A 24,518-nucleotide genomic window follows, 5' to 3' on the forward strand; every position below is an offset into this window, starting at 1 on the left:
TGTCAGATTCTTGATGATGTGATTAGTGTGTGTGATTCAAATGTCATATATATATATATAATATACCATACAAATGATTTGGTAACACTTGAATTAAAGCCTTTATGTATAATGCATTATAAAAGTATTAATAATGCAGATTGTAATGCATTATATCATTTCATAAATAATTGCAAACTGCATTTTAATATTTAAAGATTTGTTTGTTGTGTTTCAATCCATTATACTTTCTAAAGATGTAACAATAAATAGATAAGTGTATTTGTATTATGAACACAGTTATAATGTATTTATTTATGAGATCATATCATACAATCAGATGAGATCATATATGGTGCATCACAAGACATAATTAATGCATTAGTACTACTATTATAATGCATGATATTTAAAAGGCTGTAAGCAAAATGTTACCAATGATTTTAAAACAGATTTTTAGAATACAAGAAAGCTGCATTTATTAAAAAAACAATGCAAAAAAATTCATGGCTCGTGAGTAATATATATACAATTCACAATATTGGTGTTTTAATGTATTTTGAACACATAAATGCAGCTTTGGTGAGCGTAAGAGACTTTTTCAAAAACACTTTTGACAAGTACTTTTATCAATCAAACTGGCATTGGAAGGTGTGGCAAATACTTAAAGTTGGACCCTAGATGTAATGTAATTTCTCTGTGTAGGTTGTTGTGTGCAGTCACTCATGTGCTTTGACAACCACAGCTGTTGTGGTGTACGAGAAGGGGCTCAGAAGAAGAGCCAGAGTGTAATGATGATGCCCCTCGGCATGAGCCTCAAACACCACCTGCAAAAAACACCAAAGAACCACAAAGCTTATGTGGAAGATAAAAGTGTCTTTACATACATGTGTATCTGTCAGTGCCTGTGTGCTCAGTATGTTTGTGCATGTATGCATGTGTTGTCCTTGAATGCTCTGTCCTCTTATCTAAAACTGTCCATTACTGTGTGTCTATAGAAAACAAGATATAGGATCTTAAATATTTACCTCCCCACAGTTAATATAGCTCTTGGTTCACATCCAAGACAATCATTCAGGGTATTAATATACACATATTTGCTGCAAAAAAAACAGCCTTATGCAAATCAGGTTGCAGTAGGTTGGTGTTATACAGGTGCTTCTCAATAAATTAGAATGTCGTGGAAAAGTTCATTTATTTCAGTAATTCAACTCAAATTGTGAAACTCGTGTATTAAATAAATTCATTGCACACAGACTGAAGTAGTTTAAGTCTTTGGTTCTATTAATTGTGATGATTTTGGCTCACATTTAATCTCAAAAAATTAGAATATGGTGACATGCCAATCAGCTAATCATCTCAAAACACCTGCAAAGGTTTCCTGAGCCTTCAAAATGTTCTCTCAGTTTGGTTCACTAGGCTACACAATCATGGGGAAGACTGCTGATCTGACAGTTGTCCAGAAGACAATCATTGACACCCTTCACAAGGAGGGTAAGCCACAAACATTCATTGCCAAAGAAGCTGGCATTCCTCTTGTTAAGCCACTCCTGGGCCGTCTTACTTGGGCCAAGGAGAAGAAGAACTGGACTGTTACCCAGTGCTCCAAAGTCCTCTTTTCAGATGAGAGCAAGTTTTGTATTTCATTTGGAAGGTCCTAGAGTCTGGAGGAAGGGTGGAGAAGCTCATAGCCCAAGTTGCTTGAAGTCCAGTATTAAGTTTCCACAGTCTGTGATGATTTGGGGTGCAATGTCATCTGCTGGGGTTGGTCCATTGTGTTTTTTGAAAACCAAAGTCACTGCACCCGTTTCCCAAGAAATCTTGCAGCACTTCATGCTTCCTTCTTCTGACCAGCTTTTTGAAGATGCTGATTTCATTTCCAGCAGGATTTGGCACCTGCCCACACTGCCCAAAGCACCAAGAGTTGGTTAAATGACCATGGTGTTGGTGTGCTTGACTGGCCAGCAAACTCACCAGACCTGAACCCCACAGAGAATCAATGGGGTATTGTCAAGAGGAAACTGAGAAACAAGAGACCAAAAACTGCAGATGAGCTGAAGGCCACTGTCAAAGAAACCTGGGCTTCCATACCACCTCAGCAGTGCCACAAACTGATCACCTCCATGCCACACTGAATTGAGGCAGTAATTAAAGCCAAAGGAACCACTACCAAGTATTGAGTACATGTACAGTACATGAACATACTTTCCAGAAGGCCAACAGTTCACTAAAAATATTTTTTTATTGGTCTTGTGAAGTATTCTAATTTGTTGAGATAGTGAATTGGTGGGTTTTTTGTTAAATGTGAGCCAAAATCATCAGAATCAGAAAGAACTAAAGACTTAAACTACTTCAGTCTGTGTGCATTGAATTTATTTAATACATGAGTTTCACAATTTGAGTTGAATTACTGAAATAAATGAACTTTTCCACGACATTTTAATTTATTGAGAAGTACCTGTAAATAATAATAATAATAATAATTATAAAAAGCAGTCCTAATAATAAGGGGGCTACATGCATTCTTGTGGTTTAGGTGCCTTGATAACAACAATAACCCATCACTTAGCAACCATTAAATGCTTATAGTGCATGAATATAGAAGTGCCATCAAAGCATTACTTACATCGGCCACCTGGTGAAAAGGTGTACGACCCTCCGCCTTCCAGTAGGCTTTAGTGTCAAACTCCACCCGATACACGCCAGGAGTGAACTCCTCCTCTGTGATCAAGTTGTGCACCTCTCCCATCATGTCCACTTTCCTGTGTGAGAGGAAGAGCTCATTAATGATAATGACAGTGACAGGAAAGAGGAAACATGACCATGTGACTAAAATGACATTATGCAGAAAAAAGAAAAGAGCTGTCTGCCCTACAAAGCCAAAACCACAGTAAAAGAAACTGTGTGTTTGTGTGTGTGTGTGTGTGTATATATATATATATATATATATATACATCAGTCTATTTTCTATAAATTTGTATATTTGAACTAAATAAGCGTTATTTTAGTATAATTAATATACTATAGTTTTTGTTCATATTTTTTAAATTTGATTTTTTTTATATATTTTCTGTTCTCAAATTAATTTTAAAGTTATTTTTTTGTTTTTAGTAATTAAAAAAATATTCATATATATATATAAATATATATATAAATAATTTAATTCTTATATATATATATATATATATATATATATATATATATATATATATATATATATATATATATATATATATATATATATATAATTTTACAAATTATTAACATGATTTGATTCTTCATAACATTTATTAAAAAATCCTTCATGAACTGTTTTTAACATTATTGTCCCGAAGAACCTGGGTAACATGAATAAATAAATAAAAATGCAATTACTGAGGTCAAATTGAGCCCAAACATAATGAACATTAACACACAATTACTATGAATCGTCCACTGGGTTCAAATTAGGTCAGATGAAAAATCTGAAATGTAGTAAATGTTATTAATATAATTATATATTTGCAACAAAAGTCTTTATAGAGCATGACGGCTAATGTGATCTTACCCACTGGCAATCTTTTCCCATGTCCCACCTTGGTCTTGGCGATAGACATCCAGAGCTATATTTCCAGCAGGAGTCCCCTTCACAGCATCCAGGATCTTTACTGTCAGAGGGCAGATAACATCTGAACCACCATGAATAGCCTGGAACACAGTCAATGTGCATAGAAATGCTCCTTAGTTTTGTTCAGTCTAAACATGGCGTTTAGTCTTTCTGTATCTCATTTAGGTCTGGAAATAGAACCTTGTGCTTGGGATGATCTTATCTTTAGATGAATGGCTTTGTTGTATTCTTAGTAGGATTCTTTTCGATAAAAGCATCTGCTAAAGTCAAATAATAGAAGACGCTGTATCAGCTCTGATCCGTTTGTTAGGTCAGTGACCGCCTGGACGTACAGTTGTGTATATGTGTGTTTTTCCAGTACAGAGTTTACTGCAGCACTTTGTAGTACGGCAGAACGCTGATAACATTGCGACCCATATGTTAGCCTGTCCAACAGCTCAAAGTAGCCTACCTTGTCTCACCCAGAAGGGGCCAATTTAGGAGACATTTTATCTTTCATATACATTTCATAGATTTTGTGTCACTGCCAAGTTAAATATAACTAAAAGGTGCTGTAAGAGATTTATTATGATTTCATTATTATGAATAAATAATAAATTCCATTTACACAGTCAGAACTCTCTATAAGATATTATTCATGACATACAGAGTATCCATACAATTGCACTTGCTCTTAGCCTTGAATGGGTCACTTTAACGAAACTGAATGTCAAATTTATTGCTTTTGAAAATATGTAAGTTCTTGTTATTATATAGGTCTATTCAACAAGCAATTGAACTTACCACTGGTGCAGATCTACAGCAGGCAAAGAGAGATGCAAGAAGCACACAAATCACTGCTTTAGCCATGTTAGAGCACAACTGCATGAGATGAAAACCCAAAATGCACTTTATCCAGCTGCTGACCCTGTCATCAGGTGACTAAAGGGGGTATCTGCGGTGCCCTGTTGACACAGTAAATAAACAGGGGAATCAGTAACTTCATACAATTTGGTTTATCTAGTGGAAACTATCAAGGGCATTTGCTATTAAACAACCCTCCTGTCCTGGGAATTTGTGCTTTTCATGATTGTTAATTCCAAAAGTTCCTCCATTCTATGAGAGATCTGATTTATTGCTTGTTTACTTTCTGAGGACCGCAGTTCAGGCTCACTGTTGAAATGTTTCTTGGCAGCACATATTTGAGGGTCTGAGCTTTTATTGACAGTTCAAAAAAAAAAGTGTACAGTTATCCCTTGAGAGGCGGGTACGTGCTTGTTTTTCACATATTTTCATGTGCTAGCTGTATTGCTAAAGGCATAAAAATCCCTAAGCGGAGAGCAGGAGAATTCTTTTTCTTGCGAATAGATTCTTATCAAATTCATAACAGGACCATGGTTGGGTCATACAGAAGTCATTCAGTCTCATTTTTGTTTCAATCTTTTAAATAAAACTTATATTATTTAGCACAGTAACATGGAGGGAAAGGTGTCCTATGATCATTTAATTATTTACCCACTTCCTCCCCGATCTTATATCAATGGTTGTCAAGGCTGTAAATAGGTATATGCAGGTTTTATAAAGAAAAAAAATATATTTTGATGTAAGAATATAATTATTATTATTTTTTTTTTTAACAAAACTACATTTTGCTTAATTTTTTCTAATTTGCGCTAGAACATTAATATTTTTTTTTTAGTTAATTTATTCAGCTGGATTAATTAATTCAGTTAGGTTGACATAATCAAACTTGAATTTGGTAAATGGGCCTACTAATTTCAGTAAAATGTATACTTCACATAACTAAATCAATATTAATGTGTGGAGGTCGAACTAGGGAATAGTTTGGTGAATCTGTGAATGAAGCAGTTCACTATAATGAATCATGACATCCACCATAAGCAAAGAGTATAGAAGCCCAAGAGGCGAAACTCTGTTGTGTTATCGGTAACAGTCTGTAGATGGCGCTGCGGAGGCGTGGCCGCCATTATGGACTGAAAGCTGCTGAAATCATCATATGATCAGTTCTTTCAGTCAGTTGAAAGGATCAGTTCTTCCAATCAGTTATTGTTCATTTCTAGAAATCTATACAAAACTTGAACTGATATTTATTGTTTGTTTGTTCAAATCTCTACCAGTGTAGAGGTTTTGCTGTTCATTTTTAGAAATCTATACAAAACTTGAACTGGCTAGTAGCTGGCTAGTGGTACACTAGTTTCCGAAAGATGGTCAGAGTTATTTTTTGTTCATGTGTGCATTTGCTAGATTATACACCTTTTTGACCAATGCTTCCATTCTATGTCAATGCCTCTTCTCTCACAAAAAGAAAAAAAAATACAAACAAACTTCTCATACACAAATGCACACACAATAGATGGTGGTGTCTGATTAATTACTGAGATCTTATGGCACCACTTCCATTTTAGTACTGTTTATAGTTCATGTGTGCACTTGCTAGAATGCACATCTTTTTTTTTGTACCTTTCCGTCTGTAATAGGACATTCACAGATTGTTTTTGTTCTTGCCATTGAAACGTTTACTGTGTGCACTTTCACTGAAGATGTTGAAAAACAAGTTGTTAATATTTTTGTGAAATTCTATGTAAAAGATGAACTGTCTTTAGAAATGCTCAATTATAATTTTATTTATTTATTTATTTATTTTTCCAAATTCACTAATGTCAAAATCAACATTTGAATAAATCTTATTACTGTGTGTCTGCCTATATATATTATTTCATGAATTTCTGTTATTCATATAACAAGGAAAATGCATAATAGAACATAAATATTTATAGATTAAAAGTTTGCAGTAATTTTATAATTGTATCTTTGCAAACCGTAAGCGGTAGTCTAATGAAGCCGATTCGGTGGGGGACATACCCTTACGAAAAAGCACTATAGAAATCTTATAGTATTTTGGGACAAAATATTATAGTAATCTTATAGGAATACTAGGCCTATAGTAATTTGGGACATACTACAGAAGTACGATAAGACTACTATAGAAATACTATAACAGCTTAAAAATATTATAGAGGTATTACAGAACATCACAGAATTATGTTATGCGCTGTAATACCTGTATAATATCCTAGAGCCGCTATAGTATTTCTATAGTAGTCTTATAGTACTTCTATAGTAATATTTTGTCCCAAAATACTATTTTCCTAAGGGTAATTAGGCCATGCATAACCGACACATAGACGTATATTTTCTGTAATTTAACGTCGGTCATCCTCATTAATGTATTTTAAATTGTTTTCATATTTAGATATGACAGCCAGAAAAAATTAAGTTATGTTAAGTTTTTGTTATGTTAAGTTTTTCAGTGCCATTGACTCCCATTATTTCTCAGCGTTTTGCTTCAGTTTTCAGTCCATAATGGCGGCCGCGCCGTCACGTCATGGGGGCAACTGTTGCTATGGAGCGTTCTATTGAGTTTCGCCTCTTGGCTTCTATACTCTTTGCCATAAGAAGACCAATTCGAATCGATTCACTAGAATGAACTGGACGTTACAATGCGTGTTGAACAGATTCATTTTAATGATGCTTGTTTACAGGCTCAGTCATTTCTGATAAACAGTCTGATAAGTTTGAACATGACTAAAGGGATCTGTCAAAAAAAGCTCTCATTATAGTGATTCTCTCATCATCCATATTGAATTGGGAAAAGCGTGGGAATTGGACTTCTTGTAACAGTCTTAAATCACGTAAGTGACAAAGTCTTAAGTTTGCTGAAAAGGTTCAGTTGAGTTATCACTCTCATTCTTCAGCTCATACCCTGTGGCGCGAGGACTCATGTTGAAAGCTAGTTGCAAATTTATGACTACATTTGAAAACTGCTGGTAAGGCAGGTTTCAGCAAGTAGTGTGAAAGGAGAAAATGTGATTTTTTTTCTTCAATGTTAACAAGAAAACTGTCAAGCTGACAACACAACAGTAACAAATGAAAAACAAGACTCTGCAGAAATGGAGTGTTAAAGGACTTTATTATTACTGTCAAAATCCCCATGATTAAAGATTTTCATTAAGGCAGAATAGATCACCACTGGATAATCACCAAAATTATCAGTATGTAATTAAACAAGAAGAAGGAAAAAAAAGGATTCATTTTTGAGAAACTTTATATAGCATTTTTTTTTAACAATAAGTTTGAGCCTTGTTACTTTATTGATGGTTAAAATAGAGAAATAACAAGAAAGGATCGTGAGAACGGCAACAGGTCGGGATCAAGTCAGATTTACACTCTCATATCCTGGGTGAACACCTGGCGCACACATTGGATTTCTCATTTTTCCTATGCTTATTTTACAGTTTTATCCCACAAGCCATCTCCATCTGTAACACTATAGCTCACACACATAGTGTTCTTTACTGATCACTGTCCCTCAAACAATTCCTCCATCAGCTGTCAGAACATCTGGCCACATGCACATCTCTCAATGTGAACACAGATGAACCTCAAAGCCAAATTGTCCACCTGGTGTCTGCATAGACACGTACTTCTCTCTGACTGAATGAACAGTGTGAGAGATCTTTTACAAGGACTTTATTGACAATTAGTAACTTAGGCTGAAGAAAAAGCAGATGGATTTTCAAGTTGTGCTTGAAAATTGTTCTTTACTTTTTCTTTACATTCTTTAAGAGAAAAGCAGCTTTTTGCTTCAGGGTTAAACGTCTTTTGATCTAAGTCTAAGATCTTATCTGTTCAGAAATGTAAAAAAAAAAAAAAAAAAAAAAAAAAAGATTCTTTGCTTTTGAGTCACTTTGTTCTTGTCATGCATTGATTTCTTTTGACCGACAGACACTGGCTGTGTCTGGGGGAGTTGTCTTTTACACAGACATAAACCAAAACGGAACTTCATGAGTGATCGATTTGATGTTTTTCATGGACAGCAACAGCCACTCTTGTGGAAATACACTGTGCTTCTTATGTACATTTTGATGCTAGCATGTTCACAAGTACAACAAATAAGCACAAAATATGTACTACATAAAAATATTGGATGAAAATTAGAGAAATTATTCCATCAAAATATATGATCCAATATGTTATCTATGTTCAAAAGGGTCAGTATGTTTTTTTTGTAAGAATTTTTCTTTCTTCAGCAAAAATGAATGAAATTGATAAGAATGTATAGTAAATAATTTTTCATTGTTTAAAAAATCTATTTCAAATAATTCTGTTGTTTTGAACTTTCTGTTCATCAAAGAATCCTGAAAAATACCCTATTAATATCAACATTAATAATAAGAAATGTATCTTGAGCATCAAATCTATGTCCGTCCATCCGTACCACCCTCCCTCCCTCCCTCCATCCATCCATCCATCCATATCCCCCCCACCTATCTATCTATCTATCTATCTATCTATCTATCTATCTATCTATCTATCTGTCTATCTATCTATCTATCTATCTATCTGTCTATCTATACCCTGTCTTTGGGGCTTGTCTTGGATCTCATATTTATTTAGATGGCGCAGTCTCTTTTGCTTTAGGTTCCACTTCTTTAGTACCCATTGGCTCAGCTGGTGCCTTCTTTTTCCTTTGTTTGTCCAGTGTTGAAACATCAGCAAGCAAGACTGGTTGTCTGCTGGTCGCCCCCTGCATTGGGTTCTCCTGAAAGTGGGTCTGCATTAGCAGTACGCTGCCAGGCGATCCGATGGGAGATGAGACAGGGCTAAATCCCATAACAGTCTCCTGTTGCTGTCTGTCCATTTGCAGCTGTATCGGCTGATTAGCAGCTACAGGGGCTCCATTAATCACATACATTGCTTGTTGTCCTCGGCTCAGAGTCGCCTGTGAAATGTTTTCGCCTTGGAGGATCAAACTTTCTGTCCCAGGGTTCCCATTTATTACATACAAACCCTGAGTGGGACTCTCAACAAAAACTGTGTTTGGTATTTGCTGCTCCACCAGGTAGAATAGAGGCTGCTGTTGCACAAAAATCATCTCGCTTGCTTTGGCATTTGGAAACGTGGCTGATTTATTAACCACCTCAACTTCGGTAACAGAGCTTTGTTGTACTTCTTGTGGAGGTGGGATGGTTTTGGTAACCTGGACGGTGCTAGTACTGACAGAGCTCTCGGTTTTGAAGCTGGTCTCAACCGATTTGACTACTTGCTCAGTTTTGGAAGGGAGGAGTACAGGAGGCTTTGGAGGATGGCATAGCTCCGCTAATGTAAGGAACTTTGACCCTAGGTTGTTGAGGAACTCAAGGTCATTGTCAGACTCAAGGAGGCTGCAACGACCAACAGAGCCAGCTGGGCTGCCTTGACCCTCATACTCGTACATCAGAAGACCATCTGTCAGAGAAGGGTTAGCTGCAAGACAGCTTGCTTTCTGCAATAAAGAATCAAATGAAAATTATTTTTATAATATTATAATATAATTTTTTTTTTCAGAGAGTGTGGCCACTTTTTTCAATATAATAAAAGTAAATGTGGCTGGGGGTGTCAAAAAACACAAAAGTACAATAAAAATGGCTTAGTCTTTCAAAGTTATATAATAGATGCAGCTGGTATAAATACAAACACTGACTAAAGTGGCCATGTCAGAGCCGTAATGCACCATGTACGTGTGCAGTGTAAATAATGGGTTTTCCAAATAATTAATGGAAAGGAAAGCCCTTTGTGATATATTCCTTTTCTAACTGCCTGAAAAAAACACCTCATGCAAGTTTTTGTGAAATTGACGTGTTTTTATTAGGCGTATTTTTAATTTTCAATTTCTGCAATTTGAAGGGTAATGGAAACGTGGTTATTTAAAGATAATCTTCCAGGCCAAAAAAGGATCATTGAGTCAATGAGTCAAATCAAGAACCCTTTGTTAATGAATCATTCAAATTTAGTAAACTGAATCAGCTGATTCACTGAAAGGGGCTTGATTTAAGAAGAACAGTCTGTTCGAAAATTGCGATTTTCATTTTTATGTGCCTAGAAGAACTTGGACAGATGTTCATCAAATAACATTCAAATTTAATTTGTTCCTTACACAAAAGCTATTGTATTACTTCAGAAGACTTGGAATATGGTGCATAAATTGTATGGACTACTTTTATGATACGTTTATGGTGTTGATTTGTCTTTTAAAGCTTGGCCAAGATCCCCTTTTGTGCTCCACAGAAGAAAAGTCATACAAAGTCTTTGTATGAACTTAAATATAAATAATTAATCTCATACCTGAGAGAAATATTCATTGAGAAACGCATCTCCAATTGCCATATCCTGATAAATGTCTTGTTTTTCGTCTGTGAGTGATGTAGAGTAGAGAGCACTGTTGCGTTGGTTGGCTGTTGAAAAGGTGTTTCCCCGAGACCAAAACCTTTTGCTGTCAGTTTCTGTAAACCCTTTGATAATTTCCTGGTTGAATGTTCTGCTTCCTTTAGTGACACTTGATTGAAAGGGCATTGAGGATACATTGTTGGATACATAGTTGGAAACTGTTCCATCCTGGAACAGTTGTTTTTGGTCTATTGCAGCAGCAGGACTGCTGAGAAGAGGAACCTCCTACAGTATACAAAATGATGTTGTACATGTTGTCAAACAGAAGTGTGTTTTATTTTATAAAACCAAGTTCTAATTTTAATTTTGCATCTGAATAAATTTTACCTTGTCCTCTCCTATGCCTTCAGTGTGATATGCAATGAGAGATTCTTTAGCGTCAAAGGGCAAATCTGTGAATTCCCTCATGGTCCCACACTGGCAGAAGATCAGGAGGAAGGGTGCCACTGAAAATGCAATGAACAAAGAGTTTTATAAGAGCTATAAGGATGTCAAGCTGTATGAATGTGTTGAACACATGAATAACTTACACAGGAGCAAAGCTGCGCCACTGAGAAACAAGCCAATGGCTGGTGTTCCTATTTTGAATGGTAAGCCACGCTGTGCAGCCATTCTTGGCCCACATGAGCCTTTTTTCCCACATCTACAAACTTCTACCTCAAACTTTTGGTTGTCTGGACAGGCCAGACCCTGAGCATCCGAGACCTTCACTGCCAGCTTGTACATGCCTGGCCACAAAGCCTCCAGAGCATGAAAGCTTACTGTTGTTCCTACAAATAAGAGAGAATTGTACTCTAGTAATTCATATACAGTACATTGCATTTGAGTGGTAGTTGTGTGTTTTAAGTGAATAAACCCGCTTCGTTTTTACCATTTATAGGCACCATCTCCCATTTCCCCACACTTTCCTCTTCTATCAGAACAAATTGATAAGGTGCTCCATTTGGATCGGCATCCCCATCGAAAGCCGTGATATTTACCACTTTATTATTATCACAAGTTTGATGATAGGTGCTGGTCAGTGTGGGGCAGTGATCATTTGAGTCCTCCACCTTTAATGCTATTGTCCCAGTAGCTGTCTTAGCTGGCACATCTAAAAAATAAAAGAAAAATATGTCAATATTTTAAGGGAAAAAACACATATCTATAACTAATCGAAATATAATTAGATATTTAGAATCTTATTTACATTTAGGCCTACATATTTACAGCATATTATTATTTCATTTAGCTATTTACCAATCCTATTTACAAATATATATATATATTATATTTCTACATAAAAAATGCCCAATTAAGGACTGTCAGTCCAAAATCTTTTGAAAGACTTTTGAAAGAAGTTTAGCAGTAAGTAAAGTAGTTTCTCTCTGCTTTTTTTAAACTAAATGGCTTTCTGACAAATATTGGAGTTCATATTCAATTCATCTTAGCGGAAAAAACAAACAAAAAACTTGGCACAAATGCTGATGCTTGCCTTGCGTCATGCAGATAATCTTTGCAAAGTAGGTTCCATTGACCAAAAACTTTGATTCTCGATCAGGAGCCTTTGTCAGTTTAATCTCAGCAGTTTCCTCATCAATGGTTAGCCAGTTTTCAGGATCATGACCTTTAGCATACCTGGATGTTCAATTAATGATGAAAACAATGACATAAAAATAACTGATCAAAGATTATTAGGCCTCTGTATAAACAAGCATAATGAAATCAATAAACTATAGGCTATCAATAATAGCAATAATGGAAATCAACAATATCATTATTTACAAATAAAATCAACTAGGGATGCACCAAAATTAAAATTCTTGGCTGAAGCCGAACAAAATGAAACACTGGGTCGAAAGCCGAATACCGAACGTAGTTTTCCACATTTTTCCCCCATGTAGGCCTATTTTGCCATTTCTTTTTTTTTCCACCACTGCATTAATTAAATTGCCAAAATGTGCTTTTTACTGTTTTGTCCTGCTTTTCAAATAAAAAAATCTATTACAAAACAACTATTTAAAAATGTTAACTTAACACTGAGCATTTTTTTTTTTTACATTCTAGCAGACATTATACAAACAAAGCACATTTTAACTTAAAATTAATAAGTAAAATAATATTTTTTGGCCATTTTTGAGACTTGAATCAGGCATGTATTTTTTACTGTACAAATAAAGGCAGCCTTGCTGAGCAGAAGAGACTTCTTTTAAAACATTAGAATATATTACAGATCCCAATTTGAACACTATGTGTGAATGTTATAACAAATGTATTAATAGAGTTGTTGTAGGGTAATTATAATTATCATTATTATTGTCTTTTTATTGTATTTTACAGAACGAAAGTAAAATTACAATTCTATCATTTATGTCGTTGGAGTTTCTCTGCTTTTATTTTGGCAGAAACCCGCAGTAAGATCTCAGTGCTTCTTTTTGTTGACAAGAGCATGCAGATTTATAAATGATTCTCATTACGAATTTGGGAAGATGTTTGTCGCACGTATCACATTGTCACATGCCTTTAAAAAAAATCACAAAAAATGTTAATGAGCAACTGATGAGTAACAAGTTCAGCGCTTTGACTTTGAAGCTTGTGCAGCGCTGTCAGAATATATGCAATTTGTGTGTGCATTTGAAAATATAACATTTTGCAGTTTATTTAATAATCATTTGAGGTAAGTTCACAATTTCAATCATCATACAGTAACCTAACCACCAACATCAGCCACCTCTTCTTCTCATCGGAGACGTGATGCAGCACTAAACAGTCTCTTGCTGTTGTGTTTCGTGCTTGTAATGATTTCTGTGTCTTTCTCTGATAGTTTTAAATACTTTCACACTGCCGACATGTTTGCTGCATTATTGCGTGCCTCTATTTGATCGCATAAGTCAGTGTTTGGTACATATTATCCAGCCTTTTCGCTTATTCGGCCTAACATCGGAAGAGATTTTTTTTTTGCTGTTTTTGGCCGAATAATTTCAGTTGGCGAATATTCAATGCATCCCTAAAATCAATGAATATAATTCTATTTCTCTCTATATACATGTGTATATATAAGCATTAATATGATTAATAATCCAAGGTAACCATACATTTCCTTGAAAAACTGATCAAAGCTCACCTCACATTTTCAGCTGGTTCTCCAGTGTCACCATCCAAAGCAGCATATGTTCCCAGCACTATTGGGAAATCTTCATCATCTGGATCTTCTGACACTGGGAAGTCTTTCACAGAAGGTGAGAAGCTAGGACCGTCGGGTAGGTTGTTTACACTGATCTTAACAGGGTAACCTTTTCCAGATGGTTTTTTATCAGGCTCAGATCCAGGTTTGCCAGATGGTTTAGTACCAGGTTTTGTTCCAGGCTTGACACCAGGTGAGGAGCCAGGCTTGGCTCCAGGCTTAATGCCAGGCTTACCATCAGGTTTAATCCCAACATCACCACCTGCATCCACTCCAGCACCCAGATCCAATCCACCATCCAGTCCAGCATCTATGTCCAATCCAGCATCCAAATCCAGTCCTGCATCCAGTCCAGCATCCAGTCCAGCACCCAATCCAGCACCCAGTCCACCATCCAGTCCAGCATCCAGTCCTACTCCCAAACCTAAGCCTACTCCTAACCCCGCTCCCAAACCTGCTCCCACCCCGGCCCCTGCTCCTAGGCCCGCGCCAGCCCCTAAATCCTTGTCCAGATTAACATCTAGCTCTAAAGCACTTCCATTTATGAAAGGAGCTACATTTGAAATAACCAAACTGAGGTCCAATTCTTTTACCTTTTCAAAATCAACAGGCCAGAGAGGCAGATAGGCATGGAAAAGGAAAAAAAAGACAAAATGATATAAATCAGATACATAAAGGTTATTTTAAGGAGAGTTATATAAGAGTCAATGACACATGAAGAAAAAAAAAATCTTGTTTAAAATATACATTCCACAAGTTCTTAGAAGATTTTAATATGGTTTTGAAAAACTTTTATACTATAAACTTGAAAATTTAAAAACTAATTACAAAATATTATATTATGTAACTAAAAAATAAAATAAAAAAAAAAATTTTCTGACACCTTGATTACATATGAGAGTGTACATTTCAGTCATTAAGTTTTAAAAAGTTTTTAAATATATTTGCTCTTTTTATATTTAGATATAAGTTCTCTTATATATTTCAAAGTAAAACATTTATTTTTTAAATAATGAATTATTCATTCATAAATATAATTGCATTTTTGTGGATACTACATTACATTTTAAAACTATAATAGACATATTTAAATATACATATTAATAAGAAGTGAGAAAATTGTATCATATATAAGTTTTTTATTTAAGAAATTATAATAGATTACTTAAGATTTTCTTTTCAAGAATTGCATCGCTAATGAGTTCTTCTTCTTCTTCTTTTTTTCATGATATAAGGACATTTTTACCATACTGACATTTTGTATGAATTGCAGTTGTTTTTATTTTAAATACTAAACAAATAATATTATAAAAGGTCCATAATAATGAAAAGGCATTTGCAGGTACCTTGATAAGTTTTAGAATTCCCTCATTCGTTTTAGGGTCCGTTTCAATTGAGAAGAGATTGTCTTCATTTCCTTTATGGATGTCAAACACTGCCAGCCAGTTATCAGTGAATTCCAGATCCTTGTCCAGGGCTTTAATTCTCATGACAACCACATCAATCATACCTTCATCAACACTGCCTGAATACTAACAGAGATAAAGACACCAACTGATAAATAAAATCCCTACTACTATAGTAGGGATTTATTTATTACATAAATTTATGTAATTGAATAATCCTGCCATTCACAGCTTGCAGATAATGATATTTTAAGATCTTACCTCTTCTTTCTCAAGAGTGGGAACATTGTCATTTATATCCAAAATCTGAATTTGAACAGTGCCTGTTCCTGTGTTGCCAGACGGTGCTCCATTCATATCAACTCCCTGAACTATTAAAGTATATCTGTCGTGTCTCTGTAAAAGACAGTTGGTTATAAATCTGGATTTGAATGTATCATGTTGCATTTTTCATGAACTTTTGAATGTCATACATTGCCAGTTTTCACATTAGTTACCTCTCGATCCAGGGTTTTCTCCTTCACATAGATTATCCCAGTTGTTTTATCAATGGAGAACAAATGGCCAGATTCAGCTGGGGTTTGTCTTAATATACTGTATGCTATTTTGGAATTAAGAGTGTCCGGTTCATCCGCATCAGTAGCTTTTATTTGCATGACAGGTGTTCCTGTTGTTTCACAAGTATGATGACAGAAAAATATACATATATTTTTTAAAGTATATAGAATGGGGGACGGTAAGATTAGGTTAAAAATGGTAAAATCTTATTGGAGCAGTAACTAACTAGTAAATAGTGTTATATTTTTAATTTATAAATATATATCCTGTAGAACAGAGATTTTTGTGAGAACTTAAGGAAGTTGGGAAACAGAAAAACAATTGGGTGATAAATGCAACCCACCAATCTTGCTGCTTTCCCTCACAGATCCCCTCTGTAATTTGAATATTGGCGAGTTATCATTCTGATCTTCAACTTTAATCTTCAGCACAATGCTTTCTTCTGCTATTGATCCATTACGAAATGTTGCTTTGCCAGTCAACTACAGTAGAACAAAAATGAAATGCGTGTATCAAGGTCTCTTGATTTAGTCATTATATCAATCATTATCTCATTTATATGTCTGTAATGAATTACCCAAAAGTGGGGCGCAACTCACATTGTATAAGGATGTTTTCTCTCTGTCTAGCAGGCTGGTGACTCTAACATAGCCATTTTCAGGATTGATAACAAACAAGTTATAGGGTGCCTTGTCAGCGCCATGACCTGTTAGTCCATATTCCACCATCTGCCAGTTAATATCCTTATCAGACCGGATCTAAAAAAAAAAGCAAGACAATATTGAGAATGCCTGTGAATACTGAGTATTTAAATATGTAAATGTAAAGGCATGGTCACATTATGCAAATATCAAGCGAAAAACAGGTGGCAGCCAGTCAATGTGAGGTTCAGGTAGTGATGACTGTCTTAAGCAGAAGACAGAGTTTCTGTTGGATATATGTGTAAATCACATATTTATATAAATTTTTTATTGGTAAGCACACAAATTTGCATGTTGCAAGTACCCTTGTTTGCTTTGTTATAAATTCTGTCTCAACAGAGGACATATTGGTGTCAATAACAGACCATTATCCTGGTATGTCTTGATGAGGGCCTTCTTGTTTTTTAGTGGTATGAAAAAGTTCTAGGAATAAGAGGCATGTTAAAAAAAACTTAATTAACTTAATACTATGTAGGTAAGAAATACTGTATGCAATTTTTTTTTAAGTGAATTAAATTACAAAATATAAAGATTGTAGAATAATATCAGGTTTAACTAAAATACATTTTAAAAACTCTTATCATATTTTTGTTTTGCTGAGTCTCAGAAAGATATATTGAGCAGTAGGTAGAGCAGCTTATGAAACAGGTGAAAAGGTGAAGCTTTAAGAACCAGTAGATCCAGATCTCAGGTTTTTCAGAGGATAGCACAAACAAGAAAAAATTGACATTAGGACCACCCAGTGCAAGCATATGCAAAATATGTCTTTGGGTTATGTGCGGGGGGTGGTGGGTGGAGCTGTAAAATTCTTACCTTTGCCACAAACTCCTCTTTTGTGTAGTCAATATTCTCATAAAGTCTTGTTGGTGGAAGAATCCACTCTCGTTTCCTTCGATTAGATCTGCTGTTGGCTCTCGATGCCTAAAGAATTAGATATTTTTTTTAGACATTAAATATATCAAATGCATTGACATTACTTCTTTACCATATATACAGTATTCTTATTAACCATCCTTATGAAAAATTCATATTTTTTTAAATAAAAATTGTATTGTCATCAAAAGAAAGATAACATACACTCTCAGAAAAAAAGTGCAAATCTGTCACTGGTGTGGTACTCAAAAGTATGTATAAGTACCTTCAAGGGACATAGTACTTTAAATGTACATATTAGTCCCTAAAGTGTATGTATTAGTTCCTTTTGAGAGAGTGCTACATTAGTGTAGAAAGAATATACATCTAAATATACTGTATATTAAATTGTATACACTGTAAACCCTAATGTTGTCTTTACTTAATCAAGTAATGTTGACTAAACATTACTTAAAATTTTGCATTTTGGCCCTGTCACTTAAAAATATGAGTTAATTTAACTTATTTACCTTCCAAATGCATCAACTTAAGATTTCAAGTGTTGTGAGCTCAAAATCATGATTAATCCTTTGGAGAAACTCAACATCATTCTGTTCTTCCTTTAATGTGATTGGTCATACAAGGAATTCTGCCTAGCAACAAGAGAACAAAAGCACTGATTGGTGGATTACAAAATTCGTCCTTTTTGACTTCGTCTGTTTGGTTGCTGACACAACATTTCAAGACGGACGTTTTTCTTCGTGTACTATGTTGGGTAAGTAAAATTATGTAGATTTAAAGTTATTTTGTGTGATTTCTACTAGTGAAATATGTTAATTTAAACAAACTAAACGCAGCCATAATTACAATATTTACCGGACAAACTTTGCATAGCCATCAAGTAACGTAACGATATGGATTTACGATGGTATGATAACGGAGATATCAAATGATTTTTATTTGATTTGTAATACAAATCAAATTGCATGTTAATTGTGTGTTATAATAACATTGCTACTATAGCTGAGACGAATTAGGCTAACGTAAGTGATGTTTCATAGATGGTGAAATAACAGGCCATCTTCACACTGGTCACCAGTAATTAGCTACAAAGTGATTTACTTATTTAACAGCCACATCTATCCGATAGTCACTTTTTAGAGCCAGAGACCTTTATTTGCATGTTTAGGTTTATTTTGGATAACATTGTAAGATTACCATCTTAATTTTAATATAATTTTCTCTGTTTTTGCACTGACTTTGTTAAACTTAATATTTTAAACTTTTTCTCTTACAGGTGACGTGAGATAAGAAGATGTGGAAATGTAAGTTACATTTTTGACTCCGCAAGAAAAGAAAATTAAATTAAAATCATGTGGTTTTACAACAATTTGAGCATGAGTAAATGAAAATTTTAATTTTTTAGTGGTCTATTCCTTAAACATGAAAAAGCAGCATTATTTCTTAGTCTCTTCATTATTTTCTAATTATTTCTTAGCCTGTAAAGCATTTCTGTGTAAAAGCATATGTGATTATGTCACCTGGCCTTGTCTCCCCCAGGTTTGCATGTTCAACAGAATTACGGACAAAAATCTATAGCAGGGATTCTATGAAAACCTGGACAGACACAGTTCAAGGTTCATGGACCTTTTTAAAACCAGAAGGGGGATTCCTGGTCAGCACTTGTTGAAGGTTTAACAGCAAATAGAGGTCCGTAATTATTTGTCTTATTTAACATAACTTAAAGGTACTGTATAGTTCACCCAAAAATGGAAATTCTGTCACCATTTACTCACCCGCACTATTTTAAAGGAATGTTTGTAACCGAACAATTTTGGGGCACCATTGACTTCCTCAGTGTTTCTTTTTAGTATGTACATGTCAATGTTGTCCCAAAACTGCTTGGCTATAAACATTCTTCAAAATATCTTCCTGTGTTCAGCTGAGCAAAGAAATGTATACAGATTTGGAACAACTTTAGTAAATGATAACATAATTTTCTATCATCCTTTTTAACTACCCTTTTAAAATTATTTCATTTTGTCCACATGTCATTTATTTAATTTATATTTCATATCAGTAATCTTTTATGTATGATAGACAATCTTAATTTAAATCAAATATTATCATAACAATGCTTAAAGTAGATTGGCATTAATAGAATTTCACGTTTTCCTCTAAAGTCAGACCAGCCAACTGAGGTCTGAACCCTTGTTCTTTGAGGACTGCCTGTCATGCTCGGAGACGAAGACTCTTCTTTCTTCAAGTCATGTCTAGTAAGTACATCTGTTCTTAAAAGGGATAGTTCACCCAAAATGTATTACCCCATGGTTTACTGACCCTCAAGCCATCCAATCAGAGTTATAATAAAATGTATCCTGGCTCTTCCAAGCTTTATAATGGGAGTGAATGGGGGATGAGATTTTGAAGCTCAGAAAAGTCCATCCATCCATCATAAAACTGCTCCACATGGCTCCAGGGGGTTAATAAAGGCAATGTGAATCCATGTGTTTGTGTAAGAAAAATATCAATTTTTACATTTAACTTTTTTAAATGTGGCATGTTAAAAGCTCCGCTGCTTTCAAGCTGTGTGTCACGTTCGTTCAGCGGCCTCTTTTCTCTTCAACCGTTTTCAGCCTCAACTAAATTAATAATTTCAGCCTCAACTAAAATTCTAGCGGTGAAAAATTACATATTGTGCCTTTAAGGTGCATCATACGGCACATCACTTGTGCTTTTTCTATAAGTTGAATATGGTCCACTGGAAGCTGGATATTTTACTTTAAAAAGTTTTAAATATGAATATTTTTCTTACCAAAACCCATTGAGTCAATTCAGAAGGCCTTTAACAAACTCATTAAAAGGCCTGAGTGTGAGTACATTTTTATTTTTGGGTGAAGTATTCCTTTAATATACAAATGTAGCCAACTTTTTTTGTACAAGTCTTCAAAATAATAAATGTAATTTATAATGCATACTTTAAGAAGTGTATACCAAATTCTTTGCAGGAAGCATCTACATTTACATAAATTCAAATGTATAAATGTCAATATAATGTTGGATTAGGGTTAGTGATTTTTTTTTTTTTAATATACTTGATGATAAACCTTTGATTCCTGATCACAATACTATATTTATACATGTTTTTTCACTAGGTGTCTGAACATCGCGACACTATCCTTGATGTGCCAGTGGGGATCTTATTTGAGGACACTGATCTTCAGCCCCCCAACTCCTTGCATTTGACTTCTTTAATTGGAATAATTCTTGAAGGCCAAGTGGTGATGGACAAAATGCAGGACCTCCCACAGGCAATCTGTCTTCTCTTCGGTCTGATTTACGCACTAGACCTGAATTACCCAAAATCACTCGCCAACACGTTTGATTTCATCCAGCATGTACTAATGACAATGGGACAGAATGCTCTCAAGCCTAGAGTGCAGTCTCTAGCAAACCAGCTCTTTGCTTAAGAAACGCCACTGTGATACTTTAATACCACCCTCTGTTTTGGGTTTTCCCCCATCGATTTACTCCATTATCCATATATGAAGAATAAAAAGTATGTTTAAATAGTTAAATGCAGTTCTAGAATTGATGTGCAGTATTTAATTTGGGATATTGTTACCATTGTTACACCTCTGTGGTGTGGTTGTGACCCGGTAATATTACCATTACAGTATAGTTTGTACTGTAATATTGTGAAATTTGGGCCAAAGACCTCCAAAGACATGTTCAGTATGTATTAGTTTAGTTTGCCGTGTTTGCAGAAAGCTTAAATGGTGAACTGTAGTAAGACTGTAGTTCTTATGTTTAGCCTACATGTTCAGGACAATAACAATTGTGAGGTATAAGAAGTGTAATTAAGTGCACAGAGTTGTACAATTGATGTAAGTGCACTAGTTAATGTTGAACATTTTTACTGTTGTTACCACCTTTACAGTGTGGTTATGACCCAGTAATATTTCCACTACAGTTTGTACTGTAATACTGTGAAACATTGGTGAAAGACAGTGTTGAGTATGTTTTATTTTAGTTCACTATGTTTGCACAAAGCTTAAACTGTCAAATCTAATTATGTTTACATTATGCACATACATACTTTACTCAAGTACCACAATTATGTTAGTGTTGTACTATTGATGTACTACACTAGTTAATTTTGTTACCACCTATACAGTGTGGCTGTGACTCATTTCCATTACAGTATAGGGTTTACTGTATTTTCATTAATATTGTGACATTTTGTCAATAAAGTGTCAAAGATTAAATATGCTGTTCATTGTTTTACTTCAGATTGGTGTGCACAATGTGTGCAGTCAGGTGTACTTAAATATATAAGTACACCTGAAATTAATACCAAGTTAAGTGAACATAATCGTTGAAGTACATTAAATAAGCACCAAGTTTGGTGAACTGAGCGATTTAAGTATAGTCGACAAAACCGCCAAGTTAAATAAACTTAAATATGTAAGTTTTGGTAGGCTCCATTACTCAATTAAATTGAGGCAACGAGTTTACTCAATCAATTTAGTTCAGTCAACTTATTAGGGTTTTCAGTGTACAATTCATATGAAGATATTTGAGATTTGTTCTTCTTTCATTTCAATGACCTTTTCATCTGTAGTCACCCTCAGTTTTATCTACAGTGTCAACTGTTTATGGATGGAAACTATGATGGCTGATGAAAATAGATCCAAATGCTATTTTTCAAGTGTACAGGTGCTAACAATAATGGATTATTGTAGCACTGGTGTACACCCTGTGAAAGCAGTTCTTATGTATCCTTTTACATACATTCTCTCTATGCTTGTAAATGCTTCTGGGAATTATTTATGGCCTGCCATCACGGCACTCCAGAGATGAGCAGAGGAATGAACAGAATTGAAAAAGTCAGTTAAAATTGATCTGCTTACCTAAAAACAACAGGTAATGCAGCCCATTTAAGCTATGCATTTAAATACAAATTTTCCTTGTACTAACCAAACTCCTCTTTACTGTAAACTGAACTAGTACAGATTGTTCCATGTGTATGCTGAGGTATATGCAGATGCTGTCTACTGTAAGAACGTGCTGCTGTAGCATAGAGTGCAGGTTTAAACTTGAGACTATGCTGCCCTCAGGCGTTTTTCATATTAACAAATGGTAGATGCTTCTGTCTTCCAGTGGTTAAAATAGCAAAAGGCCACAACAATTAGTAACTATTATGCTACTCATTTTACTATTACAGTGTTGTGGCTTGCTTTATAATATGCAAGGATATAACAATGTGAACACAAAATAATAAGATCAAACTGAATTGATCAGACCAAATCTATGCATTCAACACTCTCACATTCAAAAAAAAAAATTGTTTCTGGTGAAGAAAACAAAATAGTTTTAGGAGTTAATGTGATCAGAAACAGCAATTGTGCATAGTATGCATACCTGTAATTATTGAATTTGCTTAAATATGTGTGAAAGAAACACAATTGACCTGAATATTTAATTCATTTCATGCCAAAACACCTGTTGGTTTGGTGTCACTTACCACAAACCTGCAGAGCAGCAGGACCAAACATATTCGTCCAAGCCAAACGGAAGACATGAGAGCTGTAGGTCAGATGTAAGCAGTCACTCCTTGTTTCTCGTATCTTCTCCAGTCCTCCTTTGGTCTGGTTCGTTGTGACCTGTTGATCAGAGCTGTGCTTGTGTAGAGGGTTTGAAATGGGGGGCAGGTTTCTGATCACTTTTTGGGTGGGGCATCTGAAAGAGCACTTTCTCTTGTACACACCCAGACGTGAGACTTGTCTGCTGTGGAGGAGCCCCCTACCACCTCTCTCTCCACTCTCTGCTTTTATTCACTAAAATAACTTGAATAAACCAAGCACTAAATTAACATTTTCCAATTTCATTTTATATAAAGGAAGGTAATGCAACAGATTTAAACTGTACACTCAAAATATAGTGTCTGTGACAGCTGTATATGAGATTGTGTAAGTGTGCATTAACATGAAAACTATATGTCCCCCCAGTAAGTATTTAGACACCTAAACTTAAAACATAGGAATAACATTGTGTATATTGCAAAAAATCAACCAAGCATACATTTTTGGAGTCATTTTTGCTATGACTTTAAGCAAGGTGATATTTAGTGGCTGCATGAAGTCAGTTCTCCTCAAGTTCACACAGATGTCCTATTAGAGTAACCAGAGGTGTAGAGAATCACATTACCTATCAACGTGTTCACAAATGTTTGAAATGCACAGTGTCACAGTACTTCAGTATTGAACATTGTTTTAGCATTTGAAATCAGACAAACCTATTTTTGAGTTGTTTTGCCTGAAAAGCAATATTTCATTCAATCAATTGGCACTTGGTTTGAAATTTTGCTCCATTATGCAAAAACAATTATGCAGTTTTTAGTGTAGCTTATGTGTTCAAAAACTTTTCAGTTCCACTAAATGGACTGGTAACACTTTAAAGAACTCTGAGAATTCACCTGTGCTACAAGTTCATGTGCTACACCTCTCAACAAAATGCAGTCCGCCCCAAGCAAAACATAAACAATAAGGAATCACCTGACCAGGGTGCGGTTCCAAAAAGCAAAGTTGGCTAAATATGGTCATTAGTTCCATTGAACTCTGTTGGTAACGACACAACTTGTGACCATAGTTGCTTTTGGAAAATGCACCCCAGTGTGCTAAAAACATCAATAAAGTTTCATACCACTTAAAAATTACTCTAGCCATAATATGTGTATTATTATATTTAATATTTAGAATCTTTTTATTTAGTTATTGCTTTTATAGTAGTGCAGCAGTAACAATAGAGGTAAAATCTTCTGAATGCACAGCTATGCACAACACACATAATTAGTGTATATTAAACCTGGAGTAATGTTTTGGAAAAAAAAAAAAAATTAAGGAGATGTTTGCCTAATTAAACATAAATCTAATTATAGATTTATGTATGGAAAAATCTAATTATATATCTTTATCTGGGTTACA

The 24,518-nt window shown here is 34.9% G+C and overlaps 2 protein-coding genes and 1 long non-coding RNA gene across 4 annotated transcripts; 1 reads left to right on the plus strand and 2 right to left on the minus strand.

The window, feature by feature from the left end:
* Positions 1 to 506: 506 nt before the first annotated feature.
* On the minus strand, positions 507 to 4,527 carry LOC109113396 (transthyretin-like). Its single transcript, XM_042747118.1, has 4 exons — positions 4,370 to 4,527; positions 3,527 to 3,666; positions 2,606 to 2,741; positions 507 to 806 (listed from the first exon to the last, which is right to left on the minus strand). Exons 1-4 carry the CDS (start codon positions 4,451 to 4,453, stop codon positions 699 to 701), a joined length of 468 nt encoding a protein of 155 aa, XP_042603052.1. The 5' UTR covers positions 4,454 to 4,527; the 3' UTR covers positions 507 to 698.
* Positions 4,528 to 8,920: 4,393 nt separating this feature from the next.
* On the minus strand, positions 8,921 to 23,319 carry si:ch73-74h11.1 (desmoglein-2). The gene is made up of 14 exons (XM_042746988.1): positions 23,060 to 23,319; positions 17,494 to 17,601; positions 16,579 to 16,737; positions 16,323 to 16,461; positions 15,919 to 16,088; positions 15,683 to 15,817; positions 15,363 to 15,547; positions 13,956 to 14,627; positions 12,327 to 12,469; positions 11,724 to 11,945; positions 11,383 to 11,622; positions 11,180 to 11,298; positions 10,751 to 11,077; positions 8,921 to 9,911 (listed from the first exon to the last, which is right to left on the minus strand). The coding sequence occupies exons 1-14, from the start codon at positions 23,114 to 23,116 to the stop codon at positions 9,036 to 9,038; spliced, it is 3,552 nt and encodes a 1,183-aa protein (XP_042602922.1). The 5' UTR covers positions 23,117 to 23,319; the 3' UTR covers positions 8,921 to 9,035.
* On the plus strand, positions 17,775 to 21,800 carry LOC109073924. Of its 2 annotated transcripts, XR_002014927.2 has the most exons (5): positions 17,775 to 18,307; positions 18,830 to 18,857; positions 19,093 to 19,242; positions 19,716 to 19,808; positions 20,688 to 21,800. It is a non-coding gene; the product is annotated as an uncharacterized LOC109073924 (long non-coding RNA). The 2 variants fall into 2 exon arrangements; XR_006157524.1 differs by having other exon boundaries at positions 19,093 to 19,808.
* Positions 23,320 to 24,518: the final 1,199 nt, after the last annotated feature.

This window comes from Cyprinus carpio, chromosome B20, assembly GCF_018340385.1.
Source record: "Cyprinus carpio isolate SPL01 chromosome B20, ASM1834038v1, whole genome shotgun sequence".
Taxonomy (NCBI): Eukaryota; Metazoa; Chordata; class Actinopteri; order Cypriniformes; family Cyprinidae; genus Cyprinus; species Cyprinus carpio.